This window comes from Hyperoodon ampullatus (assembly GCF_949752795.1).
Source record: "Hyperoodon ampullatus genome assembly, chromosome: 13".
Classification (NCBI taxonomy): Eukaryota; Metazoa; Chordata; class Mammalia; order Artiodactyla; family Ziphiidae; genus Hyperoodon; species Hyperoodon ampullatus.
Genome location: NC_136926.1, coordinates 49,444,455 through 49,469,520, shown reverse-complemented (window position 1 = coordinate 49,469,520; position 25,066 = coordinate 49,444,455). Strand labels below are relative to the sequence as shown.

Below are 25,066 nucleotides of genomic sequence, written 5' to 3'. Positions count from 1 at the left end.
CCACAATTACAATTCTGGCTTCAAGTGAAAATCAAAAGATGCTGAGTGAGCATGCTTTCCTCTAGAGAGGTATCACAACATTCTCTTGTAAAAAGAGACAGAAAACCTTTAGATAAACATTTTATTTTTTAAACAGAAAGCGTGGGATAACTCTAAAAACCTGGAAGAATTCTCATTTCCACCCCAATGAAAAATAAAGTAAAATCTAAAGCCAGAGGCCTTCATGTTAACTTGGAATTTGCATAAACAAGTAATACCTTCTTTGTTTTCATAGAGAAAGAATACCAACAATGTAACTTAAGAATGAACTGGATGCGGTAAGCCCTTCACTGAGAAATCGGAAAATAGCACATGCCGTGAATGCTAAAATAATGAGAAATACACACATATGAAACAGCTGGCTGTGTCAGGCACCAACAATGTGCATTGTTGCTAGAATGCTAAATGTCAACACCCACGTCCAGAAACTGCTATCATGCAACATAACCTTTGGAATTTCACAGTACTGGTCAAACATATAAAGCGAAAGCAAAATACCAGGAATATGTCTGTTTTGCGATATGAAGAAGGAAAAGGATCTCCAACTTTATGAATAAACTCTACCACCCTAAATAAATAATGCAGGAAGTCAAAGAAACCAACAGGAACAACACAGAAAGGTTCTGCTCTCCATCATGTTACCTCCCATCATAACAGACCTCAACCCATCCTTTTTTAACCTTGTATTTGATTCTGCTGTTTAGAAACTTCCCAAATTTAATCTTTCTTAATTATGCTTCCTTGAAATTCAAAATCTAATCATTTCACACCTTTTAGGATCATTAAAGCTAAAATACCAAGGCAGAAAGAAGACAGGGAACAAGGTAATAATCAGCAATCTGTTATTCTCCAGGGGCTTCTGAATATGCTTATCGTGAAGATCCTATTCAGAAATATAACTACTGAAATAACAACATGCTATTCATGCAATTACACCCAACATATGATATTAACTAATGTTTTGATGATTAGAAAGTTAAAAGGACCCAAATATTAGGAGCAATGAAAGTACTCTACATCAATAGCCAAGGGGCATTATCGCCTCCATATTGTCCAGCCTGTAATTACACTGCAATCAACAGCAGTGCAAAGTTAAAGCACCCACTCTCTGCAGCATCATGCTTTGGGTGGGGGTGAGGGCTTCAGAGCTGGGAAATTATGTCTGGTTTATTTTGCATGAGATTTGTTTTAAGTTATTTTTCTTCACTATACTTATGCATATAAAGCTACTAGGTTTTGTTTTTGTTTTTGTTTTCACCTACTTCTTTCTAAGAATCTATGCTGCACAAGCTATAGTTGAACTACTAAAACCCCACTGATTCAGAATATACTTCTAGTAAAATGGTAAAAGCTAACACACCCAAGTACCTCCCTTTAATATGTGCCGATACTGAACATAAGCAGTCTGTGTCAGGAAATAATATTCTTAATGACTATGTTTCCCTTGCATTATACAAATACTCAAGAATGTAGATTTCCTTGGATAATGTCAAAAATCCATCTATCCTATTATATAGCATATGCTAAAAGGAACTACTAGTTAAGAAGGCAGAACCTGAAACTGTGATTCTGGGTTCAAATGTCATCTCCAAGATATACTCACTGGACAATCTTGTGTAAGTTCCTCTGGGTGGTAGCTTCCTCATTTGAAAAATATTTTAAAGGATTATTTTAAAGGATTTGTATGAGGATTAAACAGCATAGGGCCTATTAATGCAGAGAATAATGTCTAGAGATCATAAAAATAAATGACAGCTAATGTAATTATTATTAGGTTATTTGGCTGGCCCTACATTGGTGAGATTATGATTTGTTCCTGTATGTGTACACACAAAACATATTCACAACCATGGAAAATATATATATATGGATATATAATGGCACATACACTTACAAAGAATTCTAGATGGTCACAGCCATTCAACTATCAAAAAGAAAGCTGCAGATTTGCTGAGGCTGCTACAATTTAAAATGCCGCATGTTCAGTCAATTTTTGAAATGCTGTCTGAAGAAACTCAGCAATTACAGGGAATCTGGGCAAAATTCTGCAAGAACAGCTTTTCTTCTAAATGTATTTCCAGTATGAATTTGATTATTAATCAAACATTAGCATATCTGCTCTATATTGTGCCATATTGTATGGGTAACTAATTTGTTACTTGGTTATACAACAAGAAGTTTTAAGACATTAATAAATAGCTCTTTGAGGACACTGAGAAGCTTACAGGGCAGGGTTTTTAAAACAAGGCTTAGACCCTAATCAAGCAAGTGGCACTTCCCACGAACATGTGCTCTACAACAAAACAAAATAAACAAACAAAAATCCCCACTAACTCAAAGCTGTGTAATGTTTTAGTAATTGTAAAAAAAAAAAAAAAAAAAAAGTTCAAAGGATATGAAACCAAAATGAAGAAAGTAAAAAATAATGAGGCATGGCAATACAGAGATGTGAATGTTAATCTGTACACTCACATGGAGGAAGATTTCACAGTGTATACACATTTTCTAAATCACTGCTTTTCAGAAGTATGAGTTTCATTTATGATTGCATCTGTGTTTCTTAAATGCTCCAGTTACCAGTATCCAGTTTTGTATCTTTCGTTCCATCCTGGTTAGTGTTTTAGTACCTGCATCCTATTTGCCACCTGAATCAGCCTTTTTCCAGGCTTCCCTACCATCATACATTCTTTATTTCACCAATTAAAAAGGGATCTCAACACTGAATTCAATTTTGTTCTTTGGCATCTATAACATTTCTCAAGAGCAATGATACAAATGGAAAGCTCAGTAAAGAGTATTTGACCTCTGCAGGATGAAACACTGTTACTACCCTAAATATAATACCAATGAAAGGAAATACTGCAATTTCAGTAGTTAACACAGAATTTTAAAGTAACAGAATTCACTACAAAAATGTTAAGTTTCTTTCCTAAGTTTCCTTGTTTGTAATAGAGGAGTAGGTGGAGACTTTCTAAGTCTAGGGGATTGGATTGAATATTAAGTAGCTTTACAGGCTAGTGAGACTTTAAAAACATTTTAAACTTTATTTAAATACACGGCTTCTCCTTCTTGCTATAAATATATCAGTTAGAATGACACCTCTATTCCTAGACTTGGTAAGGGTCAGCAAGGGGTGAAGTGGAGGTGGCTGTCTCAGCAGGATGAAAATAAAAAATGAAGAAAGCAGTTAAACAAGGGAAAACCATGAATTCAGGACTAAATATGTAAGCTTTATATTTATTGACCTTATTACTATTACAATCATGCAATGTTCCCCTCTAACCATAGCATCTCTTTCTTTTCTTCTGGGCACATTCAGCATTTCTGGGCTGGGTAGCAGAAGCTAACATTTATTGAGTGATTATTATGGACCACTCATTCTACCACATGCTTTCAGTGTATCACCTCACTTAATTCTTGGATCATTCCCATGTGAAGGGTACTTTTATTTTCTACATCTTCTAGAGAAGGAGTTTAAGATTCAGAGGAGAGAAGTAGCTTACCCAGAGTCACACAGTAGCAAGGGTTGTAAGCAGCTTATGTCTGAGCCCAGAGTCCAACATTATAACCACACTTCCCAGCACCGTCTCTGGACAAGGACACACAACTCAAGACTGCTTACGTAATGTTGGGATGATACTGCAAAGTTGACCTCTATTCAGCACCAAACACACTAATGGATAGCCTACATACAAGCAAGGCACGATTGCTATTTTTCTTATTTATAACAATGCATTTCAGTAATAAGAAAGACATTACATTTATTTTGACGTCGACGATCAGATAAACACAAGACCATAAAGGGAGACATTATTTTTAAAATATGCAACGCATGTATGAACCCAATATACTTGCTATAAAACACACACACACAAAATCTTAGTTCTATATGATTCCAAACACATTTTCCCTCTTCTATTTTACATCAAAGGTCTCAGCCAAGCCTCTCCTAGTTTTTAGCATAGATTCAAATCAGCATATTGAATATTAAGGGATTAGTTGAATCTAGGACATCTCTGTTGCTTTCTGATTACTATGTTCTTATTTATTTTACTTTCTATGCATTACTTCCATTACCTTAAGTAGGTAGAACTGAGGGACAAAGAAGAAATGCCAGCAACCTTACCTGCTTGAGAGCCTTTTTGGTGTGTTGCTGAAAGGAAGACACTAACTTGCTCTGCACTGCTGTGCTAGGAAGGCTTGAATCTCGAGTGGAAGATGCCTCATCAGTTACCTGCTTCGCACAAACTAGAAACAGAGAGACAATGATATTACTAATTTGAATTCCTTTTTTTATAGCCACTGTAATTACCTCACTTGGAGCTTTTCTCCAATTGAAAATGGATACGTAAAATAAGGCAAAATAGCACAGTAAAAAGAAGAGTACCTCGATTTAAAAGACGGGATCATTTAATAATTGTGTGGCCACGGTTACACTGAACCTCTCTAAGCCTCGGTTTCCTTACCCATTAATTGATGATAATTTCTATGTTTTGGGCTATTGTATAGACATAAAAAAGAACACAGTATCTGTCTCAAGAGTTGGGAGTCAGTAGGTACTTCCTGGAGCTGAGTAGGGAGGCTGGGCAATGTACAGCATTCTGAAGAAAGAATCTACATTGATGAAATTGTCTTCAATCTACCAACCTCAGAGGTACTATGATTCTTTTATTTAACAGCCCTCCTTCTATAGAATCTATGGTCTACTGGGGTGTGTGTATCCTCTTCTATGGGTCAAGGCAAACAGCATAGAGAAGGAAAAATGAAATCTGAGATGCTGAGTGTCAACTGAAGAGAATTACTTTCAAGAAAATCATGTCCTCTGCAGATTACAATATAATCTGCTCTTTTTTTTTTTTTTTTTTTACCAGAGTCAAGCTTTCCGGGCACCTAGCCTATAGAAGTCAAGCCCACCATCACTTTCTGCTCTATGACACCTGTGCTGGAGCTCCAACACTTCTTTCTGGCCTCCTCAGACATTCCGCCTGGGAGACCAGATTTCACACTTTGGCAGCAGTGTAGATGCAGGCCTTCTCTGTGTACTTGATGGGAGAAGGAGTTTATTTGGAAAATCAAAGTGAGGAAGCACTATGATTAGTGGCAGAATGAAGGCATATGTCAAATACAGGAGGCAAGGGGAAGCTAGATGGAAGAAAACAGCTTGAGAACATATTGTAAAATCTCAAAATAAGACTTCTTAAGGGCACCAGGGTTTACGCTAATCCAAGAAAATTTTCCAAGGAACAGTAACTTGGGAGGATTCTGACCTGAGTTTTAAAGGAAGATGGAGGAGTTAAAAATGATTCTAGTCAAAAATGGAGGCATATGCAATCCCACTACTGGGCATATACCCTGAGAAAACCATAATTCAAAAAGAGTCATGTACCAAAATGTTCATTGCAGCTCTATTTACAATAGCCAGGACATGGAAGCAACCTAAGTGTCCATCAACAGATGAATGGATAAAGAAGATGTGGCACATATATGCAATGGACTATTACTCAGCCATAAAAGGAAACGAATTGAGTTATTTGTAGTGAGGTGGATGGACCTAGAGTCTGTCATACAGAGTAAAGTAAGTCAGAAAGAGAAAAACAAATACATGGACTTGAGGACACGGGGATTGGGAAGGGTAAGCTGGGACGAAGTGAGAGAGTGGCATGGACATATATACACTACCAAATGTAAAACAGATAGCTAGTGGGAAGCAGCTGCATAGCACAGGGAGATCAGCTCAGTGCTTTGTGACCACCTAGAGGGCTGGGATAGGGAGGGTGGGAGGGAGACGTAAGAGGGAGGGGTTATGGGGGTATATGTATGCATATATCTGATTCACTTTGTTATACAGCAGAAACTAATACAACATTGTAAAGCAATTATACTCCAATAAAGATGCTAAAAAGAAAAAAGATCTATACACCTCCCACCAAATACTTTAGCTTCCATGTTACTAACTATAGTTCAATGCTTATTTAAAATATTTTATTTTGATATGAAACATAAATACAATAAAATGTACAAATCATAAGAGTTAAAAAAAAATGGAGGCATATGCACGTGTTAGTGTCGAGAGCACTGCTTTAGACGGACTCAAGCTCATGTTGCCTAGAAATGAACATGTGGTCCATGAAAGAGCATAATTGGAAAAAAGAGTTAATCAGGTTTTGTTTTTGTAACAGAAAGTAATCAGGAAGCCAAAACAAACACGTTTTGGAAGATAAAATAATTGTTAGTTATTAATGCGAGGTGCTGGACATATGGGATCTCATTTCATCCTCACAGCTTCCTTGCGAGATGGAAAAGTATCATCTCCACATTGAAGAGAGAAAACTAGAGCTCAGAAAGGGTCAATAACTTGCCCATGGTCACACAGCCAAGTGAAACAGCAGAGCTGGGGTCCAAGGCCAGGTCCATAATCTTCCGCTTAGAATATTTGGCTTCAAGGCCAAGAACTGATACAAAAAATTTAATGTATAAAGAAGTTTAATTTACATGCGTCATGTTGGAGGACCTGAAACAGGAAGTTAATGAGGGTACAGGGAACAAGACGTTGAGCTCTGACAAGAAAAAACTGAGAGCAATTGGCCCAGGAAACACTAAGGTTGAAGCTGCAAAAGGATTTGCCCAGGGATACAGGGAGAGAAGTCCCTGAGTTTAAGACCAGGTGACTTTTTTCTATTCAATACAATATGACATTTTTTGCTTAAAACAGTCTAAATGTTCTAGTAAAGAAACATTTTATAACACTGCTTGCATAAACTATGGCTTCTAGGCTTCTCTCCTTGGAATCATCACTAATTTGTAACACTTTGCCAAAGCTTACTTATCAAGAAAGATTAGAAATAATCATAGGTTTATATTCTAAAGATAAATTTACTTTTGTACTGATTACATAGATGGCCTTTTCAATGTTCTGGAGTCGATACGAAGTGTGACAAACTGGGGAGGTGAGAGGAAGGTGGCAGATAGGATATACGATCCCAAATGAACAGACCTAAATGGATGGAATGTAAGCCCAGCCAGAAGTAAAGTGCGCATTAGCAAATACATTTCATTACTTTCACATTCTTAAATTAGTATTGCCACCTAGAAAAATACAAACTTAATGGTAGTTAAAAAGGATAACCAAATACAGTACATGGGTTTCAGGAAATTTGTGGAAAACAGGAGAATGCTTCTGTTTACTGGACATAGGAACAAATTTACTAATTTTCTTAGGAAATGATTTTATTCATAAGTGTAAGTGTTTCAAAGGTAAACTTCAATGCAGCAGGATCAAAAAAACAACAAATAATGAATCAGCGTAGATGTAATCAAAGCTTTATGTCTTATATTTTGTGACTGCTACAATAAGCAGTATACAATCAGCTGTCACTTCCTGAAGATAATAGATATCTAAGTTACGACTTGCTCTATTTGTTCCTGACCTAGGAAACCACAGGGTATTGTGATACCTATTTCAGTATACACTGAATGGTTGTTTAAATTCACTACTGCACTGTGTTAAGAGTGATTCACATATATTTACATATAGTGTTTCCAAAAGAAAGATTCTGTTCAACTTTACCAGAATTTCATTTGGAGGGCAGGACAATAAAACTGAAACAAGCATCAAGGAATACTGTGAAGTTTTTTCTCGAGGTGATTCAATTTCCTTTACCTCAACTCTGTTTTACTCTATCTTACATTCACATTCCAGCCTAGACCCAAGTGAAGCATCATGAGAATTCCTTTACTACAGAGTCATTTTCCTACCTGATACCCGATTCCTCTTTCTGAAGTTGGTCCTATTTCTCTGGGTCAAACCATTGTCCCTAATTATTTATTTCTGATAAAATAATTATAGAACTTTAAAGAAAGTAAATGTAATAGAAAATAAAATGTATGAATGTTCCTTTGGATCTAAAACTTATTTTAAAGGGAAAAAATTCAAGAATAAAAATGATTAGGACACAATGTAATGCATCCATAGGCCCCAAACAGTGTGCCTGCATATGTGTGTGTGTGTGTGTGCACGTCCATTGACAATATAGACCCCAAACATGAGCATCGAAGTGACTTTATTCATTCTTCTGCCATGTATCTGATGAGGGTGGCTGATTCTCAAAACTGCCATAGTTAGAGAGGTAGTTGAACATATTCTTGCATATTCATATTCTGACAAAACACACAGTTTTTACTTTATCCTTGCAGCTTTCTTAACAGATGTGATAAATAAATAATACAGGGCTTATTTTAAACAGTTGCCTGAATATTTATCTAAGGGGCTGAGTTTGGCCTCTAATATACAAGCCAAAGAAAAATTAATGTTCGAGAAAGGACCAGGGGAAATCCCCTGTATGTGAAATTACAACAGGAGCCAGGAGAGTGAAGAATTAGGACAGATGTTTTATCCGATAAATATCTAACACTGACATGAAGCTTAGAAAGTGATATCTTCTTGGCATTCAGGGCAGAATAGAAGCTTTTTTTCTTTTTTCCTAACTGTACACTGGCACCATCACAAAACGCATGCCAGGATTTTATACCTGGAAACCCCACAAGACTGCCTGCCCTTTTCATAGCTGGACAAGCCGAAGACGAGAAAACATGTGCTAAAAGGCATAGAAATATTATTTCTGTCTACGTTTTTGCTTGCCTGCCCAAACCAGGCAAGCCAAAGGCATAGTTAAAAGCTAATCTGCTAGTTTTTAATTCAAAGAGTTAATGGGATTTTCAGTAGCTGTTGCTCATCTACCTCTACCCTCATTCACCCTCAGATTCCCAAACCCCTCCTCCAAAATATTCTACTTAGAAGGCTGGGACCAAAGGGAGAAGGAGGATTACAGGTAATCATGAGACAGCCTAGAAGGCTAGAGAAACTGCTGACTGTGTTCCAAGAAGACTGGATTTCAGCCTTTTTTCTTAGAGTCCCAAGTTGTCCCGCTCTCCCTTCTTTTTCATTCACCATTCAACTTGACAATGTGACTGAACTGGAAAATATGGCTTAGAGCTCATATTTTTTAAGTTGAGTACTAGAGAGGGTATGGATGACATTCCCCCCAATCTAAGTACTAATCCACTGACAGGTATACAAGAGGGCTCTTACCTTTAGCCCAAGACACAAAGAAGGGAGAAAGCAGAATGCAATCTTGACTCTGTCTTTATTTCTAGTCTCACATCTGGTTGCCTTCCCAACTGCCACCCTCTCTGATCCAGTCAGTCGAGACCTTGTGCCATTTCCTGAACACAGATACTTGCTGTATGTCTCACTTGCTCTGACCGTCCCTCTTCCACCTTTCTGCCTAGCAAACTCGACAGACCAAACTCAAACAGCTTCCCCAAAGCTTTCCTGACTATCCCAGTCTCCGAGGTAGACTTAATCTTCCCCACCCTTTCCTTGGAACTTAGTGTATGAATCCATGACAGTCCCTGCCATACTGGTGCTTGTGTCTGCCTTGCCACCCACAGGCCCAGCAACTCAGGGACTTACTTCTGTGCAAAGACAGGCACAGAGCCATTGGTCTATAAATGTTTATTAAACTAAACTGTCCAATTTGATTTTCATTAAATTTATCTAAAATATCTGTTTCTGAAGTTAACTTTCAATTACCATTTTTAACAAGAATTCATGAACGGGGAGGTCAGCAATGCATCGTTTTTTACTGTGCTAAAGTATACATAAAATATGAATTTTTAAAATTTGAAAACAGAAACTTCATTAAAATTTTTAAAATTATCCTACAGTCAATTAGGGAAAGTACGAAAACCAAACTACAAAACATCCTATGCAAGTCAGTTGGAAAGTCGTATGACCTGCCACTAAACGTGGATACGCTTCCTTCTGCCATCCTTACTCGTTGCCTTATTTTAAGAGTCTGGAGGTTTTGCATGGTGAAATAAGTATCATTTAAAAGTCAAAATTAGAAATCACAATGTTTACTTGAAATGGCAGGAGTTGGGTGGGTGCAGAACCACAAAAGCCCAGGATCTGGGTACATGAGAGTCACTGCAACAAAGATATTAATCTTTATATGTCAATTAAACTACACACTAAGTAACTGGCTATCCAAGGTAACCGGGGTTCAAAGGGCTAATGAAGGCAGGGAGAAGAGCATCCTTTGACCAACTTCACTTCTATCAGTTCTTCCTCTGACCACTTCCTTTCGATTCTCTGAACAATCAAACTAGATGCACGCAAATCAAAAAACAGTTTTCTATCAAAATGATCTTGACATACACTATAGGCTTAATAGAGTTTTTATAAATAAAATTGAAATCGAAGAGCACACAGTATATTAGGGATAATACCGTGGCACACTGTGAGAATTCAATCACATTTTAAAAGAGGGCTGGGTCTTAGAGGGGGCTTAATTGTTTATTTATTAATCATTCATTCAATTGTAAAACTTTTATTGAGCACCTTCGTGCCAAGGACTGTATAAAATGCATAGGAAAACACTGATTAAGACCTAAGACCTGACTTTGAGACCACAGGTTTCTTAAAAATACTTTTTTTTCAAAAAACAATGGTATAGAACTATTAATTCTGCCTGAGAAAAACCAAGTCTACAAAGACCTGGTGGTGACAACTAAAATTTGTTTTAAAAAATCAATAAGCAGTAAATTCAAAAGTATCCCAAGATTGGCAAATAATCAAAAAAGCTTATGTTTGTATTGTAATATGTCTTATGTATCATACTTACATTTGAAATTGTGCATATCAGATATTGTGGATATACACAGCAACAAAATACATGCCCAAAACTGTTAAAGGTAACTTAACGACAACCAGACAAAGCCATTTGACCCCAACTAAATATTTCCAGGACTCAATTTCTTTCAGAGAAAAGACAATTCCTTAATCCTTTCTGGATCCAGACTAAGGAGAGCCACTTCTCTCAAAGCAGTCCTTATTCCAAGATAGGCTTAGGTAAATAGATTTAAACAATTTTCCTTACTGCATTAAAAGAAAACATTCAAAGGATATGAGAGGCAAGGATTTAAATAGAGAAACAATAGCAATAAAATAATGGAAACAGCAATTTTCCCTGAAGACTTTCAAGGGAGACAGTGTTTAAACATTTTAAGTATTGATATTAGATAATATTTGAACATTCTCTATGAATAAAATATATCTAATATAACTAAAAATATTACTATACTCTACAGCCTGCTTCACTAGGCCAATGAAGTCCTCTTCTTACTCAGAAGAGGTCTACAGAAAAGGGAGCAAAATAAACCAGGAGGAATAAAGAATCAGATGATAATTATACCAGCCATGTGTATCAGTAAGAATGTGCTCCATAAGATGTAATCATGCCGGACACCTTAAAGATTTGGGTGGCTGATATCATATGCTACAAATGATGCTCATCTGATATCCCGGAACTAGATGTATCACGATTTAATTGCAATGTCCACAAATGGTTCACAAACACTTTGGTTTGCACCGGACAGGACACTGAATCTCTACAGGTGACTAGGAGGAACTGAAGGTATAGGAATCCCTCTTAACAAGCACTCAATTTATCATCAGGGCAATTTAGTTATACTAGTACCTCTGGATATCCATAAAAATATCCCTTTAAACTCAGACAAGAGAAACTCAAACCAGAAATGAAAATATTTAATAGGAAAAGCATATCTGATAGGTACCAGCCTCTAACCACCTAATTGCTCCTACCAGAGAACGAACACAGATTCCTCTCAGAATTATGGAGAATAATAACACAGTAAGCTGCTGTGAGGGGGGAAACATTAGAAGCTATTATCTTATATCGCACAACACCTGTGATCTTCTACACTGCAGCAAGTTCCTGAAACATCTACACAGAAATACAGGAACCCACCTAGAAAATGAGAAATAGAAAAAAGTATGCAGGAAGAATATCATTAAAAGGTTGGTACAGGTCAAGGATAAGTGCTTCATTCATGGGCACTACTACTTCATTCTTCAACATATAAAAGAGAACTCCAGTGTACAAGAAAGGGAGAAGAAACCATTCTCCCTAATTATTTATTTCTGATAAAATAATTATAGAACTTTAAAGAAAGTAAATGTAATAGAAAATAAAATGTATGAATGTTCCTTTGGATCTAAAACTTATTTTAAAGGGAAAAAATTCAAGAATAAAAATGATTAGGACACCATGTAATGTATCCATACGCCCCAAACAGTTAGGGTTAGGGTTAGAGTTAGATAAACACATGGTTAACTGTTTGAGAAATGGGTACACACTGTCACTTTAGAGAAAACGAAAGAATGGATTATCTGGCATCATGGAAAAAAGTACTCCATTTTAAGAGCATGGATGCTTTTGTTCCTCTATACCAATCACCAACTATATCAATCAAAAAGAAATCTGGCTTGTCAGGATAGGTAATTGGGGGAGTACCTTTAATTTTGGTTTTATTTGAGAGGGAGTTTGCTTTTATCATGATACCATACTCTATTTCCAGTCTTTATATTATGAAATATTTCCCTCCTAGCACAAGAAAAGAGGGGGAAAGTACATTTAAATGGGTCACTTTATCTGCACTTAAAAAGAAAACTTTTTTTTCTTTCATGACTCTGGGCTGTTAAAATTGACCAAAATCCACTTACACAAGAATAAAGTTCATAGTTCATGGAGAAATATGTAAGAACAAGAGGTCCCTAATGGGTAAAAGAAATGGAAAATAGTATCTATAAGTAATGTTTGAAAGGGCTGGGACAAGTTATTTGGAGAAGTTAAGATGAAGGGGGTGATATCTAGATGATGCCCAGCTGTTCTCCATCATCAGAGGGAAATACAAGCGAAAATTGGTTTAATTAAAAGCTCAAGAGATTTCAGCATAAGGAAAAATTTCTTGACTATAAAAGTTATCAAAAACACAGAGAGACAAATATAAATGAGTCTGTGAGATTCCCATCCCTCTGGGCATTTACTATTAGAATGATGTCTACTTTAATTGACTGGCTTAAGTAAAATGCTGGCATGAGAGAGGATCCAGGCCTGCATGAACTTCTGAAGTCCCTCATACTTCTGAACTGGGAAAGCTGTGGGCTGGAATGAAAGAAAGGAGAATGAGAAAGAGTGGGCAGAGGAAGTTTTATATCCTGCCAATGATCATTTCTGACTGTGAAGAGTATTCTTTTTCCTCTGTATTTTCTTCCATGTGTAACTTAAACAACATTTTCACATACTTAAGTTTCCCTGGCCCACCAATGTAGAACAGGTGTCTGTACGAGCCAACAAAGCTGTTAACGAAAATTCAGACGTTGGATAAAAGACAAAGTAGCCTAACCTACTTTGACAAAGTAGCCTAACCTAAGAAAATCAGGGGGCCTGACGCAGTCACTGAAACAATTCCCTTCCTTCCTACAAGATTCTCAGGGATGGCTGTCAGGTGGAAATGGATGGTGAACACAAAGAAGGCTCATGTGTCATCTGATGTAAAATCACACAGGAGCAGTCGCAGACAAGCTCCTGAAAAGCCTCCAGCAAGACCAGACATATAACACTGAGAGCAGAGACACACCAAATAGTTGGGCGACATTTTCGAAAGTTAGTTGAACACTCCCTTCACAGCTCCAGGGTCCCCTCATTTTCCTTTCTCTCCCCTCGTATAAAACTGCCACTGATAAACTGTCAGTGTGAATACTCCCTGAGGGCACCAAAACCTTTATTAGTACCCTTCTCACTTCCTCCAGGAAGCTCCTCATCTGTGTGTAATTGATGTCTCAAAAGAGATCCTATGCACACACTTCAGGCCATCTTAAAGCACTTTTCACTTTTGAAAAAAGACCCCTCTGTGGCCTCTGAGCCAATGCAAACAAAGAGTGAGCAGAATAATGTTTCATTAAGTTAACACGACTCCTGCCAAGAATCATACAATCAGAAACCTGCTTATAAAACTGGCCATAAGGAATAATGAAAAGGACCACGGAAAATTCTTCAAATGTTGGAATCATTATTCACCCTGGGATCTGAAGACTAAAACATAGGATATGTGTTCTCTATAATCTTTTTCCCTAAATAGAGACTTTGAAAATACTAATTCTCCAGCTAGAGTGCTGCTTCCTCCCTGAAAGCCATTAGGGTTAATAACAAGCAGAACCTTTTTTGATCTCTATGGATGAAAATTGTACATTCTCCAGTTTCCTCATTTTAAAAGATTGGATAGGATGGTTGCTTTTGATTTTAAACATGAAATATATCAGGGCCGCAAAAAGAGAAGCTCATTTTTTTCCCTGTTAATAACAATTTATAAATAGATGGGGAAGAAAGTGAAGACGATCTACTGAGTGTGTCATTTCTTATAAAATATGTGTGGTTTCTGCAGCCAGCAATGCACTGTAAGTCAACTTAATATGTGTAAGCAAACTCATGATATACCAATGTATTATGTTCAGAAAACAACTCAGACACAAACATAACCATAAATCTCTGACTAAAATAGCCCATAAAATTCTACATATTTTCTTTGGGTGACACAGATCTATACTTATATTGGCATAAATGGTCATGGGTTGTCAACAAAGATATATCAAGTGATTCACCTAAGTCACTCTTCGGTCTTTAGAGCTAAGCTTGTAAAATGTGAAGAGTTTACTTTCTTGAGTCTCTAATTCTTATTAACTTGAAAAACTGTTTAGGAGTCAAAGAAACATAATGCACAACTATAGTTTTGTGTCTTGTAAATTCTATAATTGATAATGTATCACTTTTCCTGAACTCTAAAAATTTTCAACAAAGCGTTAAAACAAGGTATCTTGGCAAAGCACCTCTCATTTAAAAACGAATCTGTTTTGCTGGCCAACTGATTGAAAGAAAAGGACAAAAACATTACCGTTATTATCTTAACTCTCCCTAAAGACTCAAATGTTACTACTGGAATCAGGCTGCAAGATTTCTTTCTGGTTATCAGTTTTTGTAAAGTGCTTTCTTTTCAAATACTTCACTGTGTTTCCCCTTTAGTGGTGCAACAAATGTCAACTAATCTTTGTTCATTTGAAATAGCTCTATGCTAGCGGAGGCTTACTCTTTGGACTGCCACAGGCATATCCTACCAATTGACAGTTATTATTCACCTTGATACTTTTCACCCTTTCATCCCAAAGGAGGAATGGGAAAAGGAGAAGGGAATAAAGATTTAAAAAACAGATGGTGGGACCCTCCCCTCCCCTCCTCCTCTCCCCTTGCCCTTTCTCCCATGCCCCTGCAACCCCACACATCCCCACCTTCCCTCTCTAATTATATTTTCAAAGTATATTTGTACAGCTGTACGAAGTGTGGAAATTATATCCATTCTAACTGCTGGTTCAAATACGTATTAGAAATAGAGTAAGCAAGGAAATCACCTAAACCAGTTCAGGTTCATAGTATTTATTATTGATTTGTAAGAAATCATGTGGTAGCCCATGCCTTCATTTGGATAAGCTCAAGTTTATAGTCAGTACAGAGTTGGACAAATGTTGAAAAACCAAACTGCATCAAAGACTCCTGGCTAAGAGTGTCCCCTACAGTCCCAGGCAGAGTCAGTGGTCAGAGCCTGGCTTTGGGTGTCACTCACATCTACCTGGGCTTGACACTTGGATGAAATATTTAACGTCTAAGTCCATTTCCTCACTGGTCAAAAGTAAAATAAAATTAAAATTAAAAATAGAAAAATTAAATAAAATACAATAACAGAGCCTAGGAAGACTGAATATCTCACAGGAATGTTGTCAGGATTAAACAATCTACATGTAAACAGCTCACAAAGCCTAGGCATTGTGAGCACTCAACATATTTTCAATATCTAAGTTTGAAAATGTATCCTAAGGTTAATGGACTATACACATAAGTCTACGGTATACACACGGAGAGGAAATATACTTGTCCTATAAGAAGCCATTGTGGTTTGCAATGAGATGTAAAAGTGGGCAAGTCAAGGAATACTCAGGGAAATAAGCTATTTACTATTCTTTCAGTGATTCCTCAAAGCAATTTCGCTAATACAACTTCAAAGGAGAGGCCAGGAAATCTAGTTTTGGTCACATTAGCTGGAGATGTGGGGGTATGTGTTATTTGGTGAAGTACCTATTCACATTTCAAATTAGGGGAGTTTGCTTATCCCTGCTCTGGTTTAATTACTGGCTAAGTGCTCTCACCCTGTCCCCGACCCCTTCCCAGCCACTAAAACCCTCCCACCCTTTCCTCTGACATTCAGAATTAGTTGTTAGCAAAATCTCTGATTAACCTCTAACTTTTTCCCTGAACACTCCCTTTGCGTCTTGATCTACAAAACCTGGCTCTCTCCAATGGACACTACTTCCCCTGGAACACGCTCAGGTAGCAGCCTGTTTCTTTTCCACGCATCTTGTACCGCTGGGCCTGGAAATGGGACGAGGGGACTCTATTCTCCTTCCCTGCTCCTTAGATGCCTCCAGCATCAACAGACTGCTCCTCCTTGTTAAATATTCACCAACTCCTGGATTACTCCCTTTCATTTTCGGGAGATTTTAGCTCCTAAGTGCCACACCCTTTCAATGATAGTTCTGTCATAATTGTCTGTTTCAATATCCACACAGACGATTCTCTAATATTTCATGGCAGGGCCACCACCAGCCTTTACAACATCTTTGTGCAAATAGGAAAAGGCAACAGTTCCTCCAGGTAGACCCTGCTCCATCCCAGGACACGAAGCTGGGCAGAGGAAGGCCTGCTGAGTTTCAGTCGCCGATGGTCACTTCAGCCAGGTCACTCTGAAGAGGGTACACACACTGCCTAAGCATTCATGACAGCCTTCAACCTACCCTCCCTCTTTCATCTCAGACATGCATCCCATATCACCCTAACCTCGATTTCACACATTCCACTCTTACATCACCTATCCTTCCAACTCATTTCCTCTAGAACACCACATCAAACAATCTGCGGCTTCCCTGGTGGCGCAGTGGTTGAGAGTCCGCCTGCCGATGCGGGGGACGCGGGTTCGTGCCCCGGTCCGGGAAGATCCCACAGGCCGCGGAGCGGCTGGGCCCATGAGCCATGGCTGCTGAGCCTGCACGTCCGGAGCCTGTGCTCCGCAACGGGAGAGGCCACAACAGTGAGAGGCCCGCGTACCACAAAAACAAAACAAAACAAAAAAGCAATCTGTCCACCCTAGGGAGACGTCCAGCTCCTCCTTCACAGCATCCCACACACACTCGTGTCTTCCCTCACCTCCACAGCCAGCTGAAATTCAATGGAGATGGATTTCAATATTCTATGTCATGTACCCTCAACTGTGTCCCACTCTGGCTTCATCATTCACACCTGGCAAAATCCAAGTTCTGGTCCAATCCAACTCTGTACCCACTCCACACCCGAACAGCGATCATGAACACGACTGGAGAAATATGTACAACTAGGCTGGCTGATCTCATGTTAAATTCAGGATTAGCCACTTCAGGAGTGTCCTTAATGCTGTTGGACTTGAGACAAACATTTTCTACCTTCCCCTTAGATCTACAAAGCTACTTCCCCATCTTCACCCTTGGCTGAAGAACTTGTTTCCTATTTCAGTGAGAAAAATGGAGCAATAAGAAGCGAACTTCCGTACCAGGCCCCATAACTTCTCTGACACTGTATCTTACCATCTTCTCCCTTGCTCACTCTGGACTCCAACTACACTGGCCTCTTGATGTTTCTGGAACATTCCAGGCACTCTACTGCCTCAAGACCTTTGTAATTGCTCCTTCTTTTACCTAGAACTCTCTCCCATCAAATGCCTGCTCCCTCACTGCCTCGGGTCTTTTCTCAAATACCCCTCTCTCACTCTTATCTCCTTATTTAATTTATTTTGCCCCATATCTCTTGTTGGCACTGAATAAGCTGTAAATTTTACATGTTTATTTTGCTTATTGTCTGTCTCTCTACCAATATAAAATCCATGAGAGGTCTCTTTCTGTTCTTCTTTTTCACTGCTGTAACTATAATGTCAAGAACAGTACTTGGCACATAGCAGAAACTCAATACATAACGTTGATATACGTTAACAGAGAGGTGGTGGAGGAGGGAGAGGGAACACGTAAGTGCTCATGCAAGCAGGCAGTACAGCAAAAAGGGTGACCCAATAAGGTCCCCCTTAATCCTACTGAAGGAGAAGGGTGTGCCCCTTCCAGAAATCCAGAAAATGTCATGCATCTCTGCTTTGTTCTCTTTCTAACCACAAGGACCTGCCAAAGTTCACAGCACTACTACAACAATGGTGGGGGGCTTAGTTGAGTTTTCAAAAGGTATAGGAATAAGGACAGCAAATTCAATGAAAGTTAGCTAAAAAAAGTCTAGAAAGCCGACTTCAGCCATTTTACTAAGACAAGAATCTGTTTCCTACATTAATTCAGCACCTCGGCTGCAGGTCAGATAGCACTGGAGCAGAACCAGTCCCTTGGGGACTATCAGAAAGCACATCAGTTTAAAGGGTAGGAGTGGCCAGTCAGAATACAAAGGGACTCCTATGACCATTAATAAAATGAATGGCTTTGGGCTATTACTGAAATATGATTTTTCTGCAAGGATCCTTTAAGGTTTCTTTGTTTAAAGATAATTTACTGATTTCTATGAGTCCACCAACAGAGACTTTAATGACACACTCTTCCTCTCAAATCATGATCTGGGTCCACTTGGGGGACCACTGAGTAGGGTTAAAGAAAAGTACAGCAGCTTTTGTGGAACAAAGAATTGCCAAAACTGCAGTACAGAAATTACATACACCAACAGAATCACAATGCAAATGTTTTGAGAAAGATAAAAATGAATCCACATGGACAGAATTCAGAGGTGGAAAATGCCCCCTTAGGATTCTAGAAGGGTTTCTCACTTTTCAAAAGCATTTCAGAAGAATATAACTTATTTGGTCATTGTGTTGCTGTCAGGAATGTTAACATTAAGCTTAATTTATTAAGGACAAACCTAGGAACAAAGCTATTATAAAACTACTTGTGATCACAGAAAAAATCAGCACGATCAGAAATAAAACACTGGCATTCTCAGGCCTCACTGATATAAGAATAAAACCACGACATACCCCAGTAACCCTCTCAGCTTGCAGGAGAAATATACTGATAACACTCAAGAATACTACCCAGGGAAATCCATACTGCTAAAATACAAAATAAAACAAAAAGCAAAGAGCTGTTTACTTTTCTTAGGTGCTAACCTTTTGAACCAGCATTGTTTGATGATAAATCTAAGAGGTAGTAGCTTAGAAGAAAACTGTATCTGTAATGGTAGGGAACTCAATTAGTAAGTTATTGGAATTCTACATAACCTTTAAGAGAACAGGGTTTGTATCCTGAAATTTGTCACACTTACCTCCATTTCCTTCCCCATTGGCACTGACCTCCGCCATCTCTGTGCCTTCCAATTCAGACTCACAGCCTAAATCCAATGTTCCATCAGCTGAGCATGATGACTCCTCTTTCTATATTATTTTAAAAATAATGATTTATGGAGATGTATTAGCAACTGAAAACATTCAAAATACTTCCACAGTCCTAAGGAATTATCACAGTTGCTTGTGATTTGGAATTTCAGTATTGATTTACTTTTTAATGTAAAACTACTCCTTGGTGGGGGTGGGGAAGCACATTGCCATAGTTGATTTTTTGGATAACCTTTAAAATCCATACAAAAAACAAGTTTTTTTTTTAACATATGTTGTTTCCATTTTTCTCAATTTTCCTTACTTTAGAAAATGGCTTAATGACTCAGAATTTTAATTATAAATTAAATACCCAAGTAGCTACAAAAATCAACTGAAATAATACAAGTCCTTTGATTAACCTGTATTGTTTTCTGAAACACACACAGTTTAAGAGCCTGACGCTAAGTAGCTGGGAAAGAACCCCTACTTCTTTGCCAGGTATAGCTTTTAGCATTAAAAAAAACCCCAAAACAAAACAAAACGAAACTTCTCAAAGGAAATTAATGAATTTTAAATGTAACCCATCATTTATTAAAGCAGACTTTTTTTAATTTATAAGAAATAATACATTGATTTTGCTTGATGCAAGTTATGCAACCATTTGCAGATCATCAGCTTTTGTTCTCTGGAATTTTGCATCTTACATGGCATTTCCATTCTAGATGGAAATGGGAATTACACTAAAATAATTAAGACTCAGTTATCTGAAGCTTTTTATTTCTCTATTCTTCTCATATAACAAGTATGCATTATTAGTAAAAACTTCCCGGAGATCAGTGGTTGTTTTAAATTTGAATAATTGATTTAAATCAGCAAATTTTCAAGAAGAATGGGTACATTTCTTATTTTTTGTAAAAGACAGAAAGGCATACAGGTGTGAAGCCCGTATATCAACCGACGGTCATTAAGTCAAATAGTATTTGGCAACTGTGATCATCTTAAAACTTGGCTGATCAACCATGGCACTCCTCCATGTAAATTTTTAAGAATCAAGAATTTTAAGGAAGCCACAACTATTTTCCATTACCATATGTTAGAGTGAAACCACAGATATATTTTCTTTAAAGAAAATGTCATTGTTTATTCTTAATATGAAATCACTTTTAAGACATCTGAAAACATTGAAAAGGCAAAGGAGTCATTCTACCCTTCACCCAAGTCTAATTTTGTTTACCTTCACATGTAAATGCGTGATACATAGTAATAACAGACATAATATGCAGAACAGTCCAACTTACTTTGAGAGCATAGAGGCCTGACTTTCCAGGGATTTTGAAGAATGTTCCATCCCCTATTCGAGTGTTAGTGTGAAGCATTGCATTCAGACAGGCTAATGGAGAAGTTCCACTAGAAAATAAAAGTGTGCAAAAAATGAAGCAGTCTGAGACGCAGTTTCTGTGGCAAAACTGTTCTCAGTCTCTTAAGAAAAAAAAAAAAAAAAAAGACCCCTCGCATGCCTTTTTAAAATATCCTCCCAACCCCGAAAACATCTACATTACAATAACAGGCCAGTCCAGTTTCGCCAAAGTTAATCAGATGCATCTGTCTTATAGGCTTCAGGCAAAAAGTCTCCGGAATTGAAATTATGCTTTTATTCATAAAGCAACCAACACTATATTTCAAAGAAACCAAAGCCCAAACGTTTATGTGGTGTTATTTTGCAAATAATACCATGAAGCCTCAGGTTTTAAATATTACAGACAACTTGATGGTTGCACTTGAATGATCAAATAAACCAAGTTCAAGGACAGCTCCATCCTATAGGTTGAAAAGCAACAAAAGAATAATAAACCACGGGAGAACTGATTTGAAATTACAAGTATTTAAGTTACTCATGGGATTGCATTTCTCACAAGGTCAAATAAAAATCTATATCTGTGTTTACATCACTGATACAACTTCTTCAATGACATCCTTTCCTCAGTTCTTTATTTGTCAGATAAAGAAATATGTGTTTGGGAATTCTACCCAGCTAATAATTATGTTCGGTAGTAAAGATGCAAGTGACTAAATTATGAAGACAGATTTTTTTAAGAAACCAAACAGCATTACACTATTGATTCAAATATCAAAACACGTACCTACAAACATTATTGAAATGTATTCATATACTTAAAAAGATGTTTATGAAATGTATAATATGTATGTATTTCCTGGGGTAGACTTCAGAACTTTTTTTGTGTTTTGTTTGGAAACTGATATTTTTGTACACTAGAATTTAGAGGTAGAATTGTTACTTTCATTTACTTATGTTTCCATATACATTTTACTTCCTAATATGCTAAAAGATCAATATTTGTTTGAACCAATAAAGATTAGAAGCCTTACTCCACCCCATTTACCTAGTAGGGGTTCTGGGTATGTAATCCAAGATATCCTGGGACAAGAGAACCTTTAGGATATTAAGGCTTTAAAGTTTGAATTTCTGTGATAGAAACATATTTTTATGTCACTAACTAAATTAAAAGTTTTCTAAAACCCAAGATTATCCAATCTCTTACTTACTATGAATACTCACCAATAAAATGAAAAAGCCAAATTTGCTGAGTTGACACAACACACAATAGCAAGGCAGCATATATACACATCATGGTCATAAAGGTTTATAAGTATTGTAATAAGAAGAACACTCTTTATTATTTTAGGAAACAGCTTCTCTGTGCCAACACATCAATATGATTCCATTGGGTTTGACAGGAAGCCAGAGCCCTAATATAAATTTGGTCATAGAACAATGCAGTTAGAACACTGAAGTACACATAGAAACAATGCTGGACGTTTATGTAATATCTTTCCTCTCGAAGCTTCTACAAGCTTACAGACCTCATTTCATTATTTTTCCTCATAAAAGATGTTCTGCTCATATGTAAAGTGGGCCAGGCATACCTTATAAAGTAAAATATATTCATCTCCCAGAAATAGCTGTCCATGAATAAATTCCAGATAAATAATGCTATACATGGTATACTGAAGACTGCAAAATATATATTTTTTTATCATCATTCTCTTCAGAAAAAGCACAGACAATTTGAAGCTGGGAATTATTATGCCAGATTTGTGGAGCTTTAATTTGGTGAAACTGTCAGAAACACAGATTTTTCTGGAGGGACTTGGCAAGAAAATGTTAACACTGCAAGTAAAATAGAATCCTATACATAAAAATGAAACAATGTCGATGTTTTAAAAATATAACTTAATACAACTGTGCACCTATCAAACCTCACACACACGCTTCCTGTTCTTTATTCCTAAGGTCTTAATACACACAATTCCAAGAACTCAGATTTAGAATATTAGAGAATAATACAGATTTAAAGACAACTAAAAAATATGGAACGAATATAATTTACTATCACTATAATTTACATTTTCTTTCTAAGGTACAGTAAACCAAAGATAATTGTAGAAGATAAACTGACTATTAAATAGCAGTTTAATGCTATGCCTGCTGCAAACATAAGTGATAAACACCCAGTTTCATATAAATAATAAGCTCTGTTGAACATATTATTAAATTATACTGTTTATTAACTCAATAAACTCAAGATTTACTGCAGAAATATTTTTTAAAATATGTAATTTACAATCACATGACAATAGATCTCCAAAAGTCTCAATGACTACTGTAATTTTCCCAAATCTTTCCCAAAACAAACATATGAAATTCATTTTATTTCAAAACTATATAACATTTGCATTTCAGAAGAATTAAAAAATACTTTGCAATCAAATGCAAATTTTACTACTCAAGTCAGTGGTTGATATAGTCACTTAGTTTTAAACATATCACTTGCATTTCTTCATAGAAAAAAACCCGAATTGTATAGTCCATTTTATTTAAAACAATAAAACATTAGCATCGAAAGAGTGAAGTGCTTACTAAAAAGGTAACTGTTTTATCCACTGCATATCCATAGGAAAGTGAATTTTAAAAATCTTTCATACCCTTTACTTATGGCTATTATTCTCAGCATTTCCATAAGGTCTAGAAATTTTGGACTGCTTTCCCTGAAAACATGAACGTCTTAATTAACTGTCATTGAACAGGAGCAAATAAAAGTCTCATTTATGTATTTTTATTATTTTAATATTCAGAAAAAACAGAACTAGCAAGTATACCTAGGCCATCTTTAAAAAAGATACAAACATACATTTATACATCTGTGTATATTAAAAAAGCACAATGACCTACTGTGGGTATGAAAGATGAGGCAAGTATGTGCTAAAAGTCTGTATTGTTAGAGAGCATGGACACCTTCTACGCAATATTTCTTATTTTTAATTAAAAAAATTTGCTCACACTTAACGCAAGAGTTAATCACCTCAGTCAGAATTTAAAAGCTAAAATTTCTGCAATAGAATACGTGCATGTGTACACAATATATGAAATAATAAAACAACATTTTAACCAAAAAAAATCTCTAAAATTTCAAAAGTTACTTACTTTCTAAAATGATGAATTGGAAGAATTGCGATATCCCAATTTATAAAAAGAAAACAAAAAAGAAAGGAAGGAAAAAAGAGTTAGTTTTCAAACTTAAAATGCAATTCTACATCTTACCATTTCAATAAATAAGACAGTGTACAAGAAACACACCAAACTCTTAGATTTGGCTGTTGGCAGGGAGGAAAACACTGGAGGACTGGGGTAAAAGGTGAATTCTACTTTCTTCCCTAACACTTCCATAATGTTTTCATTTTGTCCACAAGCCTCATATAGTTCCATACTAGGGATATAATTAGGAGTAAATAAACAGGACACTATTTGCCCCCAATTCTTTTCTTTCTCCCATTCCCTGTAATTGAGCCCTTCCCTATACACCTGCCAGGGTAGATATACACCTTATTCTATTTGTTTGTTTTCCTCCTTAGACTGTAGGGTTGTGGAACCCTTCTGGTTTGTTTTCATTTCCCACAACCCCTGAAGCAGAACGGGGTGGAATTTGGAGGCAGGGGAGATGGCATAATTTAAACTGTCTAGACATCAAAGAACCCCCAGAGATGCTTTGCAGAGCCCCAGTGCTGTGTGAACTACAGAAAAACCATTGCTTTATCACATCAAATTGTTGACAGAACACATAAAATTTTACTAATAGTGCACACTTGGTGAAGAGAATGGATGGCCTGTCTATTTTAATAATTTTAAAAACCAGAACAAATATCTGGGGAATGCAATTGAAAGAATATTTACACACGACAAAGAAAATATCATCATCGTGGTCCTCTGTTCCTTTCCATATAACATAATAATGCTTTACAAGACAGTACTTAAATAATCCAAATCTTAAACTACTTGACTAAGTATCTCTTAATAATAATTTTAGATGAAAGCTATTTCCTGCAAACATTCTAAAATCTCATTTTGCAATTATGGGAACATCAAAAAAGTAATCCTGAACAACTGAAGTCTAAAAATTCAACAAATTTAAGGAGCAATTATTAAGCAGCATTATTAGTCTGTTATTGTGCTGTCTTATTAATATGAATTAATTGAAACAATTTTATGTTTACTCTTTCAAAAAAATTAGTAACAGTTCCTTTCAAGTATTTCCAGTGTTGATAGCCTAGAGAAAATGTCTTAATTTTAAAGGATATATTTTTAAGGGGAAAT

General features: G+C 36.7%; 1 protein-coding gene across 2 annotated transcripts in view; it reads right to left on the bottom strand.

Annotated features, from left to right (window-relative positions):
• ASXL3 (ASXL transcriptional regulator 3) overlaps positions 1-25,066 on the bottom strand; it is a gene marked incomplete at both ends in the record, with an annotated part of 167,875 nt that overhangs the window by 80,937 nt on the left and 61,872 nt on the right. The window contains 3 exons of one of the 2 annotated variants that reach the window (XM_079717245.1): positions 4,166-4,287; positions 19,344-19,452; positions 20,694-20,801. In XM_079717245.1, the coding sequence (XP_079573371.1) occupies positions 4,166-4,287; positions 19,344-19,452; positions 20,694-20,801 (339 nt within the window). Of the gene's footprint in view, positions 1-4,165; positions 4,288-19,343; positions 19,453-20,693; positions 20,803-25,066 lie in introns of both variants that reach the window. The other variant, XM_079717246.1, reaches the window with a different exon arrangement.